The sequence below is a fragment of the Neophocaena asiaeorientalis genome, unplaced genomic scaffold (assembly GCF_003031525.2).
Source record: "Neophocaena asiaeorientalis asiaeorientalis breed wild unplaced genomic scaffold, Neophocaena_asiaeorientalis_V1.1 scaffold691, whole genome shotgun sequence".
Lineage (NCBI taxonomy): Eukaryota > Metazoa > Chordata > Mammalia > Artiodactyla > Phocoenidae > Neophocaena > Neophocaena asiaeorientalis.
Window position 1 is genome coordinate 763076 of NW_020172474.1, and position 21863 is coordinate 784938.

Genomic DNA, 21863 nt, shown 5'->3' on the forward strand with positions numbered 1-21863 from the left:
GCTGGGGAGAGCCCACGAGCAAAGGCCAGAGTGTGTACTGACTCCTGAAAAGGCCTAGGCTTAGAACTGGCATAACGTAACTTCTCCCTCATCTATGGTCAAAGCAAAGCCCAAGGCCAGTCTAGATCCGAGGGGTGGGGAAACAGACCCCACCTCTTGGTGCGAGGAGCCTGCAGGTTACCTGGTGAAAAAGCAGGAACAACACAAGGCAGGGGATCGTGGGAGCCATTTTTGAAAACAACCCACAGCAAAGTAATCGGTTAACTCAGAATTTCCCAAACATACCTGGTCCCCCTGCCAAAGGTCTCCCTTGCCCCATAGTTTTTATAGCATAACCACCCACAGAATATGATATTTGCTAAATTCAGATTAATTAAAGAACATTTTCCATGAAAAATGAGTAGTACTATACCCATTTTATAGACGGAGAAGCTGAGGTTCAGAGCTAAGTAACATACCCAAAAAATCGTAAAACTAATAAGTAGTAAGTTACTAGCATTAATTGGTATCTAATAAGTTGCTGAATGTCAAAGTTTGACAAGCTTAGGTAAGTCTAACTCCAAAGCCCTTTCTTTGAATTACCACTCTACAAGGGTTTCAAGGCCTTTAAAGGTCACGTTATTAATGATCTTTTCAAAAATGAAAGTGGTGCCTGCGGATGAGGAAATAGGAGAGGAGAAAATTCAAACACAATAATAGCCCATTTGTTGCAGTCTATTTACAGGCATGGATGTTTTGATCAAGGGGCATTTCTTTCATTAAACAAAATGATCCTTTGTGATAGCTATGGATTATTAATTTTTTCATCTCTTCCTGCAATAAATATTTGGTGGTGGTGGATGTTTCTGTATGGTAATATTATTTGGCTTGAGAAGGATCAAGTGCAAATAGAATTCTCATTTGCAAAACTTGTCACGTATATTCCTTCAGAATATTTGGGGAAAGTAAGAGTAATAGCAGCAGTAGAGGTAGTATTAAGTGTTCTTTAATTAGATCTGAATTTACCAATTATCATATTCTGTGGGTGGTTATACTATAAAAACTACGGGACATGGGAGACCTTTGGCAGGGTGACCCGGTATGTTTGGGAAATTCTGAGTTAACAGGTTACTTTGCTGTAATTTCTCAGAATCTTACGTAGGCTGATGACCATTGTAATACGCAATGAGTCCATTTCTCAGACTTCCATAACTGCAGAATATTCATTTATTTGGTGCCACTCACAGATGCCTAGTATTCCATAGAACTCTTGGGAAATCTGACCTTGATTCTGATCCCTTTGAAGGTATGTTTGGAGTCAATAGTATTTTGTCAAGCATCTGCTGCGAGAGAGGCACTATTAGAACCACATCAGAAACCCGTGAAATAGGTATTATTCTTATTGATAGTTGAGGAAACTGGGACTCCAAGCAGTTACTCTGTTTGCTCAAGATCCCCCATCTGGTACCAAAACTGAAAGTTGACCCTGGTTTTATCTAACTTCAGGCCTAGGGTATGTCCTATAGCCTTTGCTGAGATTCAGAAAGTTTAAGTGACTTTTTAGGATGACTCAGCTGGTCAGAAGAGACACCATGTCTTACATACTTTTGTAGTCCCTGTAGCTCCTAAGAGAAAATAGCTTATCAGTCAGTACCTACAGGCCAATCCCTTTTTTCATTACCTAGTTATTATTATCCTCATGCTCATGGCAAAAATTGCAATAGTAGAGAAGAGAATAAGATAAAAAGTAAAAATTCTCCATACCATCAGCTCCAGAACCATACTCTAAAGATAAGACTATTATCCATTTTGTATATGTTCTTCCATAACATTTTAATTATACGTGTGTGTGTGTGTGCATTCTTCTGTTTTGTTTTACACAGATGAGATCATAATATGTACAACTTTCACTTAATATATCTTTGAAACCTTTTATTAAAATATAATTGATGGGGGCTTCCCTGGTGGCACAGTGGTTAAGAATCCACCTGCCAATGGAGGGGACACGGGTTCGATCCCTGGTCCGGGAAGATCCCACATGCCGTGGAGCAACTAAAAGCCCCTGCACCACGACTACTGAGCCTGTGCTCTAGAGCCTGTGAGCCACAACTACTGAGCCCAAGTGCTACAACTGCTGAAGCCCGCATGCCTAGAGCCCGAGCTCCTCAACAAGAGAAGGCACTGCAATGAGAAGCCCACACACCACAAAGAAGAGTAGCCCTGGCTCGCTGCAACTAGAGAAAGCCTGCACACAGCAACGACGACCCAGCACAGCCAAAAATAAATAAATTAATTTAAAAAATATATACGTGGGCTTCCCTGGTGGCACAGTGGTTGAGAATCTGCCTGCCAATGCAGGGGACACGGGTTCGAGCCCTGGTCTGGGAGGATCCCACATGCCGCGGAGCAACTAGCCCCGTGAGCCACAATTACTGAGCCTGCGCGTCTAGAGCCTGTGCTCCACAACAAGAGAGGCCGCGATGAAGAGTGGCCCCCGCTTGCCGCAACTAGAGAAAGCCCTCGCACAGAAACGAAGAGCCAACACAGCCATAAATAAATAAATAAAATTAAAAAAAAAAAATATATATGTAAGTGATGTGTAACATTATTTCAGGTATACAACATTGATTTGATAGTTGTATATATTGCAAAAAATTGTTACAAGTCTAGTTAACATCCATCATCATGTATAGTTACAACTAGTTGATTTACAGTATTACATTAGTTTCAGATATATAATGTAGTGATTCTATATTATAATAGGTTATACTCCATGCAAAGTTATTATAAAATATTGGCTATATTCCCTGTGCTGTCCATTACATCGTTGTATCTTATTCTTTTTAATACCTAATAGTTTGTTACCTCTTAATCCCCTTTCCCTATTTTGCTTCTCCCCCCACCCCTCTCCCCACTGTTAACAGTTTGTTTTCTGTATCTGTGGCACTGTTTCTGTTTTATTATACTCATTTGTTTGTTTCAATTTTTAAGATTTCACATACAAGTGAAAACTCATAGTATTTGTCCTTCTCTGACTTACTTCACTATGCATAATACCCTCCAGGTCCATCTATGTTGTTGGAAAAGGCAAGATTTCACTCTTTTTTATGGCTGAATAATATTCCACTGTCTATACATATACCACATTTTATTTATCCATCCTTTATGCAAGTGTTGATGGACACGTAGGTTGTTTCCATTTCTTGGCTATTGTAAATAATGCTGCTGTGAACACTGGGGTGCATGTAGCCTTTCAAATTAGTGTTTTCATTTTCTTTGGATATATACCCAGGAGTGGAATTGCTGGTAGATTCCACTACCATACGGTAGTTCTATTTTTAGTTATATGAGGAACCTCAATACTGTTTTCCATAGTGACTGCACTAATTTACATTCCCACCAACAATGTACTAAGGTTCCTCTTCTCTAAATCCTTGCCAACATTTGTTATTTATTTTTTGACAACAACTATTCTGACAGGTGTGTGGTGATATCTCACTGTGGTTTTGATTCGCATTTCCCTGGTGTTGAGCATCTTTTCATGTGCCTGTTGGCCATCTATGTATCTTCTTTGGCAAAATGTCTATTCAAGTCTTCCCTATTTTAATTGAGTTGTTTGTTTTTTTGATATTGAGTTGTATGAGCTGTTTTTATGTGTTGAATATTTACCCCTTAATGGTCATATCATTAGCAAATATCTTCTCCAATTCAGTATGTTGTCTTCTCATTTTGTTAATGGTTTCCTTCACTGTGCAAATGCTTTTAAGTTTGATTAGGTCCCATTTGTTTACTTTTGTTTTTATTCCTTTTGCCTTAGGAGACAGATCCAAAAAATATATATATATGGCTACAGTTTATGTCAAAGAGTGTTCTTTCTATGTTCTTTTCTAGGATTTTTATGGTTTCTGGTCTTACATTTAGGTCTTTAATCCATTCGGGGTTTTTTTGTTTGTTTGTTTATCCTGTGAGAAAATGTTCTAATCTCATTTTTTACACGTAGCTGTCCAGTTTCCCAGCACCACTTATTGAAGAGACTGTCTTTTCTTCATTGTATCTTCTTGCCTCCTTTGATGTAGATTAGTTGACCATAGGCACATGGGTTTATTTCTGGGCTCTCTACTCTGTTCTACTGAGCTATGTGTCCGTTTTTGTGCCAGTACTATAGTGTTTTGATTGTTGTAGCTTTATAGTATAGTCTGAAGTCAGGGAGCATGATACCTCCAGCTTTGTTCTTTTTTCTCAAGATTGCTTTGGTTATGCAGGGTCTTTTGTTGCTCTATAGGAATTTTAAGACTATTTGTTCTAGTTCAGTGAAAAGTGTCATGGGTATTTTGATAGCGATTGCATTAAATATGTAGATTGATTTGGTTAACATGGATATTTTAACAACATTAATTCTTCCAATCCATTAACACAGGATACCTTTCCATTTCTTGGTATCATCTTCAATTTCCTTCATCAGAGTATAGTTTTCAGAGTATAGGTCTATAACCTCCTTGGTTAAGTTTATTCCTGGGTGTTTTATTCTTTTTGATGCGATTTTAAACTGGTTTGTTTTCTTGCTTTCTCTTTCTGCTAGTTCATTTTTAGTGTATAGAAATATAACAGATTTCTCTATGTTAATCTTGTATCCTGCAACAGTTCTTTGGTGGAGACTTTAGGGTTTTCTATATATAGTATCATGTCATCTGCAAATAGTGACACAGTATTTTTTCTTGGGAAGAGAACTTTTAAGATCTATTCTCTTAGCAACTTTTAAATGTATAATGCAGTGTTATTAACTATAATCACCATGCTATACACCCCAGGATTTATTTTTTATAACTGGAAGTTTGTACCTTATTTGGCATCATTTTTATCAGGATTTGTAGATTGTTTCTTTGTTTTGTATTGATGTACCATATTTATTTAATCAGCCTTTGTGTGATGGATTTTTAGGTTTCTTGTAGGTTTTTTATTTATTCATTTATTTATGTATATATTTTTGCTATAACAAACAGTGCCTCAATGAAGAAAAAATATTATACATATATCTTTGTACAGTTATGTTTTTAATGGAAAACAAAACCAAAAAAATGCAGGGTACCATATCATAGAAATATAGTGTACTATTGCCAAGAAAATATTATAGGAGCTGTAAATAAGCAGCTTTTTTTTTAATACACATTTTTTGACCAAGAAATAGTATCCTGTTTATCTGGTGGGCCGGGCTCTTACCAGGGAGGAAAATGACTGAGCCACTGGTCCCAGTAGGTACCTTTATGACCAAGATCAATGATTGCTAAACGAGGAGAAGGCAACTTAGCCTCCTGGAGCTGCTACCTTCCCCACTGGATGGCTCTGCATGGTTTGTTTTTGATGCTGTAGACACAGATGCAACACACATTGGACAGATGTAACCAACTTTTTTTGTCATTTTAAAGACATTGCTCATTATGTTACGCAATGGCCTTTTCAATGATGCAGACCATGAACTGAATTCAGATGACAAGTTGAGAATCCTTTAACCCCATTGATTTCACCTCTAGGAATCTATCCAAAAGAGATAAATGCATTGATGCAAAACATTCTTTTCAATTCCACATTGTTTATGAGAACAAAAATGGGGACAAAACCCCAATATATCTAACAAAATTATAATTAGCTGTTAGATTTAACATATAACCCCATTCACTGCGGCCTCTTTAGCTTCAAGCATAAGGTGAAATTTAAAAGATATTATCCCTTATGCTGTATGGTAACCCTTTCACAGGACCCTCTAAAAATCCTGAAATTTGAAAAAGTTTATCTCTGCCAATAACCAGTCATCCTTCACTGTATTAGATAATTACCATTTTGTAATGATATTATTTATCTTCCTCTGGCTACCTGGAAACTCAGAGCTAAGCCAGGTACTTAGCTGCAGCAAAAGTCCTTAACCCAGTGTAATGCGGAGTCAGATAGAATGGACTTCGAGTTCTGTTTCCCACTTACTGTACTGTATTGGTTTCCTATGGTTGCTGAACAAATTACCAACAACTTTGTGGTTTAAAAAAAGCACATGTCTCTTATAATTCTGGAGGCCATAATTTTGAGTCAGTCTTTCTGGACCTAAATCTGTCTGTTGGCAGGGCCATATCTCCTCCAAAGGCTCTAGGGAAGAATCCATTCCCTGATGCTTCCAGCTTCTGGTGGTGGCCAGCATTCCTTGACTTGTAGCCACATCACTTCAAGCTCTAACTCAGTAGACATCATGCCTTCTCCTCTTCTGTGTCAGCTGTCCCTCTGCCTCCTACTTAGAGGGTCACAAAGATTATTCAGGATAATCTCTCCATCTCAAGATCCCTAATTCATTCCCATCTGCAAAGTCTCTTTTCCCTAAAAGTAACATTCATGTGTTCTAGGAATTAGGACCTAGATATTTGGGGGGCATCTTTTAGCCAACTACAACCTACCTTATGGCCCCTAAAGATTTATATTCATCCCCATGCAAAATATATTTATTCTACTCCAACATTCCCCAAAGGCTCAACCCTTTATAGCATCGATTCAGAATCCAAAATCTCATCTAAATAGCATCAGCTTTAAAGTCCCAAATCTCATCATCTAAATTATTCAAAGTACATACGGGGAGACTCCAGGTATGATCCACCCGGGGGCAAAATTCCTCTTTATTTTTTTGCAGTACGCAGGCCTGTCACTGTTGTGGCCTCTCCCGTTGCGGAGCACAGGCTCCGGACACGCAGCCTCAGCGGCCATGGCTCACGGACCCAGCCCCTCCCTGGCATATGGGATCTTCCCGGACCGGGCCACGAACCCTCGTCCCCTGCATCGGCAGGCGGACTCTCAACCACTGCGCCACCACTGCGCCACCAGGGACGCCATACTCTTTATTTTTAAAGTAAAGCACTTGGTTCAGTGCCTTGCATGTAGTAGAAATGTTAGCCACCATCAGAATTATTCCCTTCATTGCATTAAGGGGATGGTAACACTTGTAGCCTCCACTTTGTCCTAGCAGAGAGAAGACAAGATATAAAATGATGATAATGATAACAATAACAGTAGTAGTAGCAGAAGTGGTGGTAACAGTAACTCTTGCTGAGAGTTTTTCATGCAACCGAAGCTTTAAGTTTTTTTTTTTTTAATTTTTATTGGAGTATAGCTGCTTTACAATGTTGTTCTAGTTCCTGCTGTACAGCAAAGTGAATCAGTTATACATGTACATACATCCCCTCCTTTTTGGATTTCCTTCCCATTTAGGTCACCACAGAGAACTGAATAGAGTTCCCTGTGCTATACAGTAGGTTCTCATTAGTTATCTCTTTTATACATGGTATCAATAGTGTATATATGTCAATCCCAATCTCCCAATTCATCCCACCCACCCTTCCCCCCTTAGTATCTGTAAGTTTGTTCTCTACAACTGTGTCTGTATTTCTGCTTTGCAAATAAGTTAATCTGTACCATTTTTCTAGGTTCCACATAGAAGCAATACCATATGGTATTTGTTTTTCTCTTTCTGACTTACTTCACTCTGTATGACAGACTCTAGGTCCATCCACGCCTCTGCAAATGGCACTATTTTGTTCCTTTTTATGGCTGAGTAATACATGTTATCTAAATTAATCCTCATGAAATCCCTTTGTGCTACGAACTATTATTACCCCCATGTTCATTTGAGAAAACTGTGGGATAGAAAGGTTACATAATTAGTAAGGAGCCAAGCCCTGATCTTCATGCTGCCCAATTAAAACTAGGTCCACCTGACACATGAGTCTTATGTCAGTGTACTCTCCTTTTTCTAGTCTTGATATTCATGAAATGCAGTTTTAAAGAATCGCTGCTCCTTTCACCTTGGGTTTGCATTTTGTGTATCTCTGAAGACATAAGTCAAACTCTGATTAGCATTCCTAAGATTCTCCTGATTTACCAGGAAGGGGTTTCTTCTCTTCTTGAACTTCTTTTTTGTTGTTTATTTATTTATTTATTTATTTTTGCAGTCCGCGGGCCTCTCAGTGTTGTGGCCTCTCCCGTTGCGGAGCACAGGCTCCGGACGCGCAGGCTCAGCGGCCATGGCTCACGGGCCCAGCCACTCCGCGGCATGTGGGATCTTCCCGGACCGGGGCACGAACCCATGTCCCCTGCATCGGCAGGCGGACTCTCAACCACTGCGCCACCAGGGAAGCCCCTGTTGTTTATTTTTAAAACATAGAATCTCCCCTCCAAATTTTCATTGGAAAAAATTCAAAACTTTCAGATAAGTTGAAAAATTGGTACAATGAACACGTTCATCCCATCACTTTCCATTTACCAATTGTTAATCTTTTGCCACTTTTGTCTTTTTCTTTCTACATATATAGTTTTGTTTTTGTTGGACAATGTGAAAGTTGCAGTCGTCGTGACTCTTGACCCCCAAATCTTGTACCTTCAAAGAACAAGGACTCTCTCCTTTCTACTTATATCATGATAAAACCAAAATAAATTTAAATTTGATACAATAATAGCTAACATTGTTTTTATGCAAAATTTCTCCCAGTCGTTCCAATAATGCCCTTTTCTAGCATTTTTTTTTTAAATCCAGAAGTCAATCTCTCACAACACCTTTGTTACCAAGGCTGTTGCCCCAGAATCATACCCCTTGCCCCTCCCTCAAATGGAAACCTATTACTCTTACTTAAGTTTAAGGAGGAAGCTGCAAAGAGGAAAAAACAAGAACTGGTTGGAACCTACTGGACCCAAGATGGCAGAGAATTTGACTTCCAGGGGGTCTTGAGCCTCATTATGTGCTCATTAAAATACATTAGCTAAATGACACACCCACCAGCGTCATGACAGTTGACAGTTGCCGTGACAACAGCCAGAAAAACCCATATAAGGACTGAAAAGGAGTGTTGCCTCAGGTCCTAACCACACCCCTGTTCTCAGATAACTCACAAATATTCTTCCCACTCTTTCCAAACCCCTCCCTTTACTGTGAATCTCCTATATATTTGCTGTCTCCGAATAAATATGCAGGAGAAGTGGACTTGTGAACTAATTTCCTGCTTCTCCATTCTTGGCCATTGAATAAAGCTTGTGCTGTTCCAGTCTCAGCATTGGTTTTGTTATTGGCTGTGCAAATCTGATCAGAAAAAGAACCTCCCTGGCCGAGACAAAGGGTCTCAGCCCAGGCTGGGACCCCAGTGTGGGTCCAGGCAACTAACTGGGTAACATTTTTAGTTGTCACGTCTCTTTTTTCTTTAATCTAGAACAGTTCTTCAGCTGTTCTTACTTGATTCTGGTTTTGTTTGTTGTTTGTTTTGTTTTTTCCCTTCAGTGACTCTTTGAAGAATCCTGATCAGTCACCCTGTAAAATGTCTCAAGTTCTGGATTGGTCAGGTCGTTTCCTCTTGATTAGATTCAGGTTAAATATATTTTGGCATGCTGTATCTACTGAAAAAAAAAAAAGCACAACCTAAAAGTTGAGATTTATGTTTTATTTGTGGACAACACCAAGGTCTTAAGCTTGGGAAACAGCCTTTCAGATCGTTCTGAGTGACTGCTGTGAAGAGATCAGGGGGCAGCCAGGATATGTAGGAGTTTTTGCAACAAACACCAGGTAGTTGGAACACCAAAAGATTACTGTTCATTAAAGAAGACCAGACATCTCAAGTTAGGAATTTAGTGCTTTTCTGTGTATGGGAAGATGCAAGACTCTGGGCTTGTTGAAATCATTCCTTTGATATGCACCTCAGCTTTCTGGGACCAGTATCCTGTGTGTTCACATCCTTGTCAGGGTGCACGGTGCGTGTGTGTGGCGGGGGGAGAGGGTGGCTGCAGTAGCTGGTGGCCTGATGGGAGGCGTCCAGTTTCTATCCTGAGTTCCCTCAGGGCTCACCTGGCGGCTGTAATGTTGATGGCTGCGGCATCCTTTGTTTACTGATATGGCAGCAACATTTCTTCATTGAAAACTGTATAAGTGATGTGAGAACTATTTCATAGTTGATTATGCTTAAGAAAAATAAATGTGAGGCTCTGGAAAAAATGATGATTGATATTTGAGAAGAACAACTAAATACTGAAACTCAGAGCATAATCTTTGAACAGTCATTGACAGTTTCTGAAGCACATTTCACATATATTTATTTTATTTTATCCTTATAATTATGAGACCAGTGAGGTGGATATTATTGGTCATAGTCCTAAGGCAACTAAGGCATGGGTGTGTAAGTGAGTCCGTAAATTCCTAGAATTCAAGGAAGCTGGACTTTGAATCTAGTTTCTGGACTTTGGGTTTGGACCTGAATCCTATACTTTTGCCACCATGTCATTGCTAGGGTTAAGTAGGGTAAGTTTTTAAAAAATGGTAACAATGATTCACCCCTGCTCAGAAGTACAACTGAATACAGCATAAGTTAGTGCTATCTAAAAGCAGCTTTCAAATTGCCTCTGGACCCTGGAGCATCTTTGGGACCCTACATTTATGGAGATTGTGTGTTAAGAGTTTGCAAAGCTCTCATGGTTGTAAATGCCTTAGGCACTTACTGAGAAATAATAACAGAGAAGCAGAAGGAAACAGAGACAGATGGGTTCCCACTCAGCCTTCCTATAAACTTGCAGCATGTTGAATAATAAATACAGATGTTAGCCAAGATATAATCTTATCTTTAATCTTTGTTAGTACCCAGAGAGGGATAGATGCTGGGTTCAAACAAAAGGTGCTGTTTATTTGTTAAGTGTCAACTGGAAAAAAAAAACCCACAACCTAAAAGTTTCCAGTTAAGTTTTATTCGGGGACCTTACTGAGGACTATAACCCAGGAGAGACAGCCTTTCAGGTAGCTCTGAGGGACTGCTCAGAAGAGGTAAGGGAGGAGCCCAGATACATAGGAGTTGTTGCTCAAAGAACAAAAAACAAGCAAAAAAAACCCAGGTAGTCAATCAAAAGATTACTGTAGTCACAAACAAACAAACAAAAACCAGACATCTCAAGTTAAGGATTTTAGTGCTTTTCTATATATGGGATATGGTTTGTGGTAGAAGAGAGGCCGTTGGGTGGGGTGGAAGGGTGAAAATGATTTTGCTTTTAGGGATGCCCAGTTTGAAGCCCCGGTGGAATCTTTTGCTCATAGATGTTACGGAGTCCGATCTCCCTCTGCTCGCTGCGCAACAGGCCAATAAATCAGGAGACTAGGTGTTGAGGCAAGGAATAACGACTGTATTCGGAAAGCCGGGCATCTGAGAAGATGGCGGAGTAGCGTCCAGAGTACCATCTTATCGGGGTCTGGATGCCACTTTCTTTTATAGAACAGAGTGCGGGAGGAGGTGAGGAAGTAAAGTAAAAAGGCCCTGAATCTTCCAAAATATCTCCTGGTTTTGGTCAGCCTCAGGGAGGGGATGTGTTGATTTCTTCTTTTCTGCAGCCATCCACAGGTGGGTGGGGTCCGGGGGTTTCCCTGTGAGCTGAACAAAGGCACTTCGGAGTAACATTCAGGCAGAGGGGCAGGGTTCCCTGAGGCAGGCCATTATGTATGCCTATAGCTATGGACAGAACAAAAGCAATGGAAAGCAAAGGTCAAAGTAAAAGAAACAGATCCACCATGCGACCAGATTTTGTTCTTCCCTGTTACAGTAGGTGTCTGTGGATGGAAATGTAGAACTAAAGTTCAAGGCAGGGCTCTGTGCTAAAGATGTGGAATAAGGCGTTGTACATACAAACGCGGCCTCCAAGAGCAGTGGCGAAAACTACCTCTGCAGTTCATTCACCTGAATGATTCAGGTCCCAACTCACTTCCCCTAATTTTTGGTCAGGGGTTATGCAGATTGATGGCATATGCAACCCATGCTTAGTTGATAGAGAATAAAGAAATTGGTATATAATTTCTCTAATAGGTTGGAAAGCTAATTTTGGAAATGTGGCATTGCAAATATCATGTACTCAAACGTTAGTCTTTTGGAAACTAATGAAAACTGACCAACTGAGAACAAGCAAAGGCTATTCAGCACTTTCTATAGCAAGGGTGTCAGCCACCATCTTCTGCATTTGGCAGAGATTCAAATGAAGGCAGGGGTGTGTAAAAGCTTTATAGTGGAAAAAAAGAAAACCTTCAGATATGCCCCGATTGGAGGCTCTTGGCGTGGGCAAGCTAGAGGTGGGCAAAATAGAACCAGAGCGTCCTATGTGATTGGTTATGGGAGTGGATTTGGTTTTCCCTGGTTTGGTCCTATGTTGGAAGCAGGGACAGAGATCAGGGAAGCTGGAATTATTGATCAAATCCTGGCGATTTTGGTACAAACTACAGGTCATAGTTTAACTTTCCAGGCTGGTTGCTGCAGGTTGTGGGTTAGGGTTCTCTTTTTATATAGGATCTCACCACTGTCCCTTTGTATATTCAGTCTTTCTTGTTGAAAAATGTTCAGCTTTTCAAAATTTATCATCTTCTCATTTGCCTGTCCCTCTGGGCCACCATTGTTTAACTCTCTTTCGGAGGCATTACATTTGGGTTGCGTTTTTCAGCTAACCCCTTGTCCTTTCGTATTAAATCAGTTAAATCTGTATTGCGAAACAAAAGCAAAAGCAAACAAAACACCTTTATACCATAAGAAGTTAAAAGCATGCAGAAGAAGGGTATAAAACAAAGAGACAATTCCTCTTCTCCCCCTACCAGCCCCTGAGTTCCACTATTCAGAGTTAACCACTATTAATAATTTCTTATACATCCTTTCAGAAATGACCTGTGCATATGTAAATGTATAAATTATATACCTGTGGTTTTATATTTACCTCCTCTTTATAAAAATTTTACACAAATGTAATTATACTATAATCCCTTTTCTATTAACCCTTTTTCAAGCTGTTTTTGGAGGTCATCTTTGGAGATCTTTACATCAGTACAAGTCAATCTAGCTTGTTCTTAAATTTGAAATAGATATTCCTAAATTGCTCCTACAGAAACAGTGCCCCATTTATTCCTTCATCAAGTGTCTGAGAGTGCTTTGTTCTTCACACTTTCATTGACACTAGTCTTCCTAATTTTAACCAAAATGAGAGGTACTTTAACTTGAATTCATTTTACTGTCAGTGAGATCAAGAATCTTTTCATATAATTTATTGTCCATTTGTATATATTGTTTTTCTGTCCATTTTTATATTGGATCCATTTCTTATTCCTATGGGAAGACCTTTTTTTTTTGCGGTACATGGGCCTCTCACTGTTGTGGCCTCTCCCGTTGTGGAGCACAGGCTCCGGACGCACAGGCTCAGGGGCCATGGCTCACGGGCCCAGCCGCTCCGCGGCATGTGGGATCTTTCTGGACCGGGGCACGAACCCGCATCCCCTGCATCGTCAGGCGGACTCTCAACCACTGCGCCACCAGGGAAGCCCAAGACCTTCTTGTGTATTAGAGAAATCAGCCTTTTATTTTATCATTGGTCATTTCACTTTGTATATTTGCCATACTGAAGTTTTAATTTTAAGTACTTACTTTTATGGTTTTTTATTGGTTTGAATTTTATGTCCTAAATTGAAATACCTTCCTGTTTTTCTATTTTTGGCCTTTTAATCAAATCCTTCTGTTTGGTAGCAGAGTTGCATGGAAGAAATTGGTGTGTCTGGTATCTCTCTCTGAATCAAGGCATATAGCTACCTCCGAAGAGTTCATGAAGCCCTGAGTGTCCCTGGGTATCCCCTAATGTTGAGAAGAAAGAAACAGGAAACAAGACAGAGCTTTTAATCAGCCACTGAAAGAATAGTCTTCTCAGGCAGGCTGCCAAGTGAATTTTTATTTCTTCTGGAAACAGCATTTGATGGTTGACACCCAATCCCAGCATTAATTGCTGTAGCTCTGAAACTCATGTGACAGGGAAATGGGAGCAAGACATGGATAGAGGGGTAAAATGGCCCTCTTTGGGGGCTCAGCTCAGACCTGAACAGCACATCCAGAAATCCTGTAGCTTCTTCGTTGCCCCAGACATATTTGAAAGGAATGAGGGTATGAGGATAGGGTAATATAATGAGTTGAGAAATTTGAAGGGGGAGCCAGGAGGTAGAAAAGATGCTGTTTAATTTGGGCTGTCCTCTTGGTGGGTCTTCTTCCTTTTCAGGAGGGCAGGCGGGAATTGCTGCCACCACTGTTGCATCACCAGTGTGACCCCAAGCCTTCACTGTGTTCCACCCGCTCATTCTGAAGTTAGCAAGGAGGCAGTTTTTCCACCAGCAGTATGGCTTGTTTGCTACTTTGGGTTTGCGGGTAGACCTGATGACGAACAGAGCAGGAGGGAGCTTTAGGTTTCCAGGCTTCTCTTTAGCTCTGTCCTCTGCTGGATGATCACTGATTTCTGCGGAATGCCCGGTGTTTAACTCTGAGGCACATCTCCCCACGGCTTCCTTTCCTAGGAATCACTGTTTACCTTTCCAGTACTTTAAGGCAATGCCAAGCTGATAATCCCTTTGGAAAACAGTAATTCAGCACAATAGAGCAGAGAGGCAGCCCTTCTGTCCTTCCTGCTGAAGATAACCTTGATTCGATGTATTTGGACATCTAAGGGCTCAGCTCTGTACATCCTGCAACTTTTGTCACTTTATACTGGATGAGAGTGGAGGCTCTAGAGGCTGTCATGGCAACCCAGTGATCCGGCCAGTCCCAGAAGATTTTATTCCCTTCTTATGAATCATAGAGAGAAAATGAAATAGTTTGAGTCCAACCTCTTTGAATGCAAGGAATATTCAGTATTTGTACACCCAATAGGCATTCCATCCGGTGTTCAGGTGGCCCATTTGGGACATGAAGGATTTCATCTCAAGACACTTTGCACCATTTCTTGTCTGTGACCATGACCATTGGACTGATCATTCTGGAGAAACAATAGATTGAGTCTAGAGAGTGCTAAATGCTTTACATGGATTATCTCATATAATGCTCAAATCAACATTGTTATTAGATGCTTTTATAATCTCTGTATGAAGAGAAGGGGAGTGAGGTTTAGATAGCATAATGGTCATCAGGATTAGAGCTGAAATACAAACCCAGTGTACTTTTTCCTTCTTAATTGTTTACTACTGTCTCTACACAAGGTAGAAACAAGTCCCTGCCCTCCCAGAACTTAGAGTCTAAATTAGAGAACACTTCCCTCCAGATAGACTTGGAATCAGTCTCTGGAGAGATGTGGAGGGTCCTCCAGAGAAGGCGTTCCTTCTTTCAGCATATACTCAGGTCGCACCTACTCAGGTGATGGAAGTCGCTTGATGACAGGGACTCCCTTTGTTTTCTCTAATCACACTCATTTCTCCCATCCCCTGTGTCCTTCTCATGTCCTCCTCACAGCCACATTTGCCTTGTCCTACTGCCACACTCTTTCTTCTCTGAGTGTCCCCCCCTCCACACCTGTTCATGCTTTTTTTCTCCCATCTAGACAATTACTACAGTCCCCAGATGATATGCGATGAAGTTTTGAAGGAAGGAAAACATGGAAGGGAGGTAAAGTTTCACTGCAGATGAAATGAGCTGTTGACACACGGCTTAGTACGCCTAGGGGTTCATCTCTAGCATCTCTGGCATTGGAGGGATTCAGGATTCCAAAAGTACATTCATTGCATTCTGCTGTTGCTAATCTTGCTTTTTTCCATGATGAACAACCCAGTTCATTATGTTTTCAGCTCACATTAATCTTCCTTTCTGTGAGTTTGGTAACATTTGGAGTCATTTCCCTCTGTATTTATCCATCTGGGATCTTTAGAAAAGACAAGTTTGCAGAGAGTCATTTGTTGCTCACTGCTGTAAGAGGAATGAATGCTCTCCTTGTTTCTCAGATCCCGAGAGACAGTCCTTGGAAGTCAGGCATGGATCCCCTCCACAAGGCAGAGGGCCCCCTTCCTGGGATCCGATGGGGTCCTCAGTGTGGGATAGAGCAGCAACGTAACAGCATCGGAAGTTACAGCAATCCCTGGATTCTGTTTGCCCTCATGGAGCAGATGGAATTGGGAAAGAGGGGTAAAGAAAGAATTGTGGAAAGAATTGTGAGATTAATGAGTCAGAGCAAAGTCTTTGGCTTGATTCCTTTCTCTACCACCTGCAAGCTATTTGACCTTGGACAAGTCACATAATCTGTCCAAGATCCACTTGCCTAACCTGTGAGGATGCCTGTCCTCTTTACATGAGAGAGTAGTTTTGAATGTTCACTTATGTTCTCATCTCCATTTTGGGGTAAGTTCGTAACTTTGCTCATATCACTAAAGTTTTGCAATTACTTTTGGCCTTTTTCCAACACTAATACATGTGTATATATACGATTAGAAAGAAAAATAAACTATTGAGGAAGTCTTAGAGCCTAGTATTTCTTTTTTGGGGGGGGGATTTAAATTTTTGTTTAATTTTAGAACATTTCCCTAGAACAGATTACTTGAAAGAAAATTACAATGTCAAAAGATATATATATAGAGAGAGATGTATATGTATATAAAATTTAATGTTCTCGATAGATATTGCCAAATTTCTTTCCAAAACATATTCTCCAAAGATGTGTTAATGAGGATGCTATATTATACTATTCTTATAAGCATATGGATGGTATTTTCAAAAATTATATGGATAGAAGAAAAACACTCATATCTCATTTTATAGTTGCATTTCTTCGGCCGCTAATTACGTCATTTTTTTCCAGTTTCATTGACATATAATTTGCATACAGCACTGTAGAAGTTTATGGTGCACAGCATAATGATTTGACTTACATATAAGAGGCTAGTATTTCTTTTTTTTTTTTTTTTTTTTTTTGCGGTACGCGGGCTCACGGGTCCAGCCGCTCCGTGGCATGTGGGATCTTCCCAGACCGGGGCACGAACCCGTGTCCCCTGCATCGGCAGGCAGACTCCCAACCACTGCGCCACCAGGGAAGCCCCGAGGCTAGTATTTCTTAATTCTCTTTTTATACTAAAAAAAAAAAAGGCTTGGAGGTGTGTGTCATATTTAAAGATCTATTGGAGAGGGGATACATTGTTTGGAAAACAAAGAGAAAATCCTTTGGAAGTTCAGTTAAGGACATCCTTCCAGGTGTAATGTCATCTTAAGAGGTCACAAAGGAGGCACCCCTTTTGGAGATTCCATGCTGTAGGTCCTTAGCAACATTTTGTTGTGAAGGGTGGAATGCACTCATACGTTCCGTAGTTCAAGTAAGAGATTTCTTTACAGAAAATATTCCAAATTGGGCATCCATTCAAAAGCCATGAAAGATATTGTTATCTATGGTCATTAATTTTAAAATATCGGTATGATTTCTCACTGCTGCCCAAGGGAAGGGCTCAGTTGCCTTGATGCCTCTTGATTGTAGGAAGGAGCAAAGGGGTAATTAAATCTTATTGCTGTAAAATTCACAAAGGGTTCAGGATGTGGTGAAGGCCAGTAGAAATGAGAGAAATCTGGACTGTCTGCTCTAATTCTGCACAACGAACAACAAGTCAACATCCTTTGGAAATGTCATTTATTGACAGTCCTCTCCCCCGGGACCTGGGATTTGAGCAGGAGACTCCCATTACACAGATAAGTCCCAGTGGTGTTGATGGAAATTACCTGCATAACCAACTCTCCTGCCCACATAAAATGCCAGATGCCTGAGAGCACTTTTAATTGCAATGTACCTCCCTTCGCAAAAGAGCTAATTGCATCTGCTTTCCTTTCCTTTAGGTACCCAAGCATGGACCGGAATAATGAAGGGATTCGTGTATTAGCTGCAGCCCTTTGAATCACGCAAGAAGGAAACCAACAGTGTGGACAGGGCTGGAAGCGTTACCACACTTGCTTGTTGGAATAAATGAAGAATGGGCTTGTGATTATGCTGACATCCCAGCATGAATCTGGTGGACCTGTGGTTAACCCGTTCCCTCTCCATGTGTCTCCTCCTACAAAGTTTTGTTCTTATGATACTGTGTTTTCATTCCGCCAGTATGTGTCCCAAGGGCTGTCTTTGTTCTTCCTCTGGGGGTTTAAATGTCACCTGTAGCAATGCAAATCTCAAGGAAATACCTAGAGATCTTCCTCCTGAAACAGTCTTACTGTATCTGGACTCCAATCAGATCACATCCATCCCCAATGAGATTTTTAAGGACCTCCATCAACTGAGAGTTCTCAACCTGTCCAAAAATGGCATTGAGTTTATCGATGAGCATGCCTTCAAAGGAGTCGCCGAAACTCTGCAGACTCTGGACTTGTCTGACAACCGGATTCAGAGCGTGCACAAAAATGCTTTCAATAACCTGAAGGCCAGGGCCAGGATTGCCAACAACCCCTGGCACTGCGACTGTACGCTCCAGCAAGTTCTGAGGGGCATGGCGTCCAATCACGAGACAGCCCACAATGTGATCTGCAAGACCTCCGTGCTGGATGAACACGCCGGGAGACCGTTCCTCAACGCTGCCAATGATGCTGACCTTTGTAACCTCCCTAAAAAAACGACTGATTATGCCATGCTGGTCACCATGTTTGGCTGGTTCACCATGGTGATCTCGTATGTGGTGTATTATGTGAGGCAAAATCAGGAAGATGCGCGAAGACACCTTGAATACTTGAAATCCCTGCCGAGCAGGCAAAAGAAAGCCGACGAGCCCGACGATATTAGTACAGTGGTGTAGTGTCCGAACTGACTGGCATGGAAAAAGAAATCCGTTTGGGATTGCAGTAGAATAAGTGGTTTACTTCTCTCATCCATTGTAAACATTTGAAACTTTGTATCTCAGTTTCTTTTGAATCATGCCACTGTTGAACTTTTAACCAACATGACAGCATAAATCATTTTCGTTTCGGTAATCCACCCCTCAGTTGTACTCCTGGTGGTATATTCCTGAGTCAGCTACTTCTCTGAACCTTAGTTCTATCCATCTCAGTATTTAATAATGAAATTTATTTTTTTAATTTGAAACCAAATAAAAGCCTAACTTTGAGCCATGAAAAACAGAGTGACTTATTGGTCCAGAAAACAGTACAGTCATTCAATTGCTTTAAAGAGAGACAGACAACTCTTGTGAACCTAAAGAATGATCACAATGAGAGATGTTATTAAGTTCTATGGTACACTGGGGCGCCGTAGCTGAGTTATCAGCCGAGTAGAATACCTGTCAGACTTCAAAATACTAAGCCTTAGCAAACTTAAGTGATAATACATAGCGTGGCAACCTGCAGAGGTGTAAATTGGGATGTCTCTAGGTGTTTGCTACCTAAGAGTTGGTGTGTTTAGCAAAACACACTACTTCTACTCTATGCTAGACACATGGAAAAAAAAAAAGGAGCACATAGTCTGTCCTCAAGATTACCTTCTGGTGGACAGAGGTGTGTGCCCAACATAGAAATAGCCGTGCCAAAAAGGAAGGTCTTAATAATCATGTAGCATCAACTGTGTGCAAGCATGGTACAAGGCATTTGTATACTATGACTCCAAACCCTGACTCCCAGAGGAGAAAGTGACAGCCACCCCATCTGCGAGGAGGAAGCCCCTTGCGCGAAAGAAGTCCAGTGACCTGCCAAGTAGAAAGTATCAGAACTCGAACTTGAACCAAGTCTCCCTGACTCCGAAGACTGAGGTCTTCTCATTATGTTCTGACTGGGTTGGCTGATAGAGGTATAATTTGCATATTAAAAAATGCACCCATGTTGGGCTTCCCTGGTGGCGCAGTGGCTGGGAGTCTGCCATGTTAAGTGTACAGTTCCATATATTTGACAAATGCAAACACCTGTGTATCACGATAGCCTGCCCCTGATATTGTCCAGAGACAGGAGAAAGCTCATTTGGTGCTTGGAGGAGGGAATTGTGTTTCTTCGGGTTTAAGCTGCAGTTAAGGTCATCCTTGAGACTTGGGTGGGATCTCATCAGATGCTGTAGGTGAGGAAGGTAAAGGAAGCAGAACACAGGGATAAAAGCAGGGAGGTGTGGGGGACGAAGGGTTCTATGTAACAGGAAGTGAGAGACAGGGCTGGAGCCACATCATGGGGACTCGACCCCAGACTAAGGAATAAAAGTAACTGTTACTGTTTATGGAACACTTACTATACAGCAAGCACTTTCTTTGGGTTGTCTTGGTTAATCCTACCATTTACCCTATGAGATAGTCTTCTGTGAATGACGAGTCAGAGACGCAGGAGTTTAAGTAGGTAATTCAGGATGAGGATTATGATAGAGAAGTATTATAAGCTTGTAAGAAGTATTGCAGACATTGAAACCCTGTCAGTCAACTGCAGAACCAACGGACCTCTTAGCTGCTATACGGCATGCTTTGCAGTCGTAGACTTTTACCACTTCAAGTTGCCGGTTCGCCAGACCTAGAGGTTTGCAGACTCCCAAGTGATGGTTTCATTAAGAAAGAACAGCAAAAATAGCCCTCTGAGGGGATTAAGTAGGAAAGAAGGATCCTTTGCCGTTTTGGCGGACATAGCCTTCTCCAGCTCATATGAGGTTACCTTTGGGCCTTCAGGAATCACACTTCTGCCCTTGGAAAGCACCATGGTTTCTATCCATAACAACAGGGTCTTGAAAAGTTTAGCAGTGTGAACCCTGAGGATCAGCCAGCCCAAGGTTTGCCATCTGACACTCAGAGCATACGGCTGGGCTCGTGGCACGCACCTCACGGCCACCGGCTTTTCACGCCTGCGTCAGCCTTACTAAAAAGTATGAGGTCTCGTGTAGACGCCTGAGATGTGAAATTCAGGATGTGGGCCCTAGAACTCCTGCATCCCCGTGAGGAGGAAGCCACGTTGTCTGCCTGTGCTAACTGGATTTGAACGCCTTTCAGCAACGCTGGAGCTTTGCTGAAGATTTAACACCCCCTGGAGGACAACCTTATAATATATCTCTGTGAGTATTACCATGGAAAGATGACTAACAGAATACGCATTCTTTTTCTCCCTAAAGAGTAGAAAAATCGAGGCTTTGCTAAGATAACCTTTTAAAATAGTCAATAGATTAATTGTGCTTATCTGAGTGTGTGAAACATTCATTTTAGAAAATCTTTCATAAATCCCAAAATCCATTTCAGGTTGCTTCTTCCAAAAGAATCTGTATATTCTTAGGAATAAGAGCTTATTTTCCTACTGTCCAATTGCATTAGTCGAGTGACAGTTCCTGTCAAGGGAAGAAAACCGCTGAAATGTGTTGACGTATAGTCCTGGTCTTGTCCAGATGTGGCCAAGTTCAATTCCCACATTTTAGTTTGTAATTCTCCACATACGTAGAGTTAAAAGCGCATCCCAGGTTAAACCCTTTCCCTGCCTGTATATTTCCAGTTAACAGTGCCATAAGTGTAAGTGCTTAAAAAAACCTAATGTTTTAAATTGCCACGAATTGGAATAAGTTATACATATATAAGCATCTATTCTTTATACTCAACAAAATGCATTGATGAAAAAAAGGAGAGATTTGAGTTACACATTTTTACAATGTACAGGGTTGGGAACAACTCAGATCAAGTCAGAAAATTTACTTTCTATCATGAAATATCTGGAGTTTGCTGAATGAATGGACACTCTCTCCAAACCGAATTTCTTCCCAGAATTTAACTTAAACTAAGGGACTTACAACGTGAAGCTTTTCCTGAGGAGCTTGGTTGGAGTATTGGAAGTTTGTTTGATATGCAGGAAATACTTTTATTTCTCTCTTGCATCTGCCGGAGGAATGGGTTGACTACTCACAGGCCTTCATAGATCTGTCAAAGCTCATCTTGCCCGGGCTTAGAGACTCCCTTCTGTATGATCTTGGTCAGTCAGAGGTGGCCACCTAAAGGCTATCACAGCATCGATGCAGCCAGCAGAGGCGACAGATCTCTTGCCTCTATCCCCCAAACCCACTAGGCTTCTGCCTTTCCCGTCTTGAAGTTCCTGGAAACTCCCACTGCGTGTCGTGGGATCCTTTGGAGAGTTCAAGCCCAGATGAGAGGGTAGTCAATTTTT

General features: G+C 41.1%; 1 protein-coding gene across 1 annotated transcript; it reads left to right on the forward strand.

Annotated features, from left to right (window-relative positions):
• Nucleotides 1-17779: 17779 nt before the first annotated feature.
• Nucleotides 17780-18749, forward strand: LRRC3B (leucine rich repeat containing 3B). Its single transcript, XM_024738179.1, has one exon. It carries the CDS (start codon nt 17780-17782, stop codon nt 18557-18559), a length of 780 nt encoding a protein of 259 aa, XP_024593947.1. The 3' UTR covers nt 18560-18749.
• The last annotated feature ends 3114 nt before the right edge of the window (nt 18750-21863 follow it).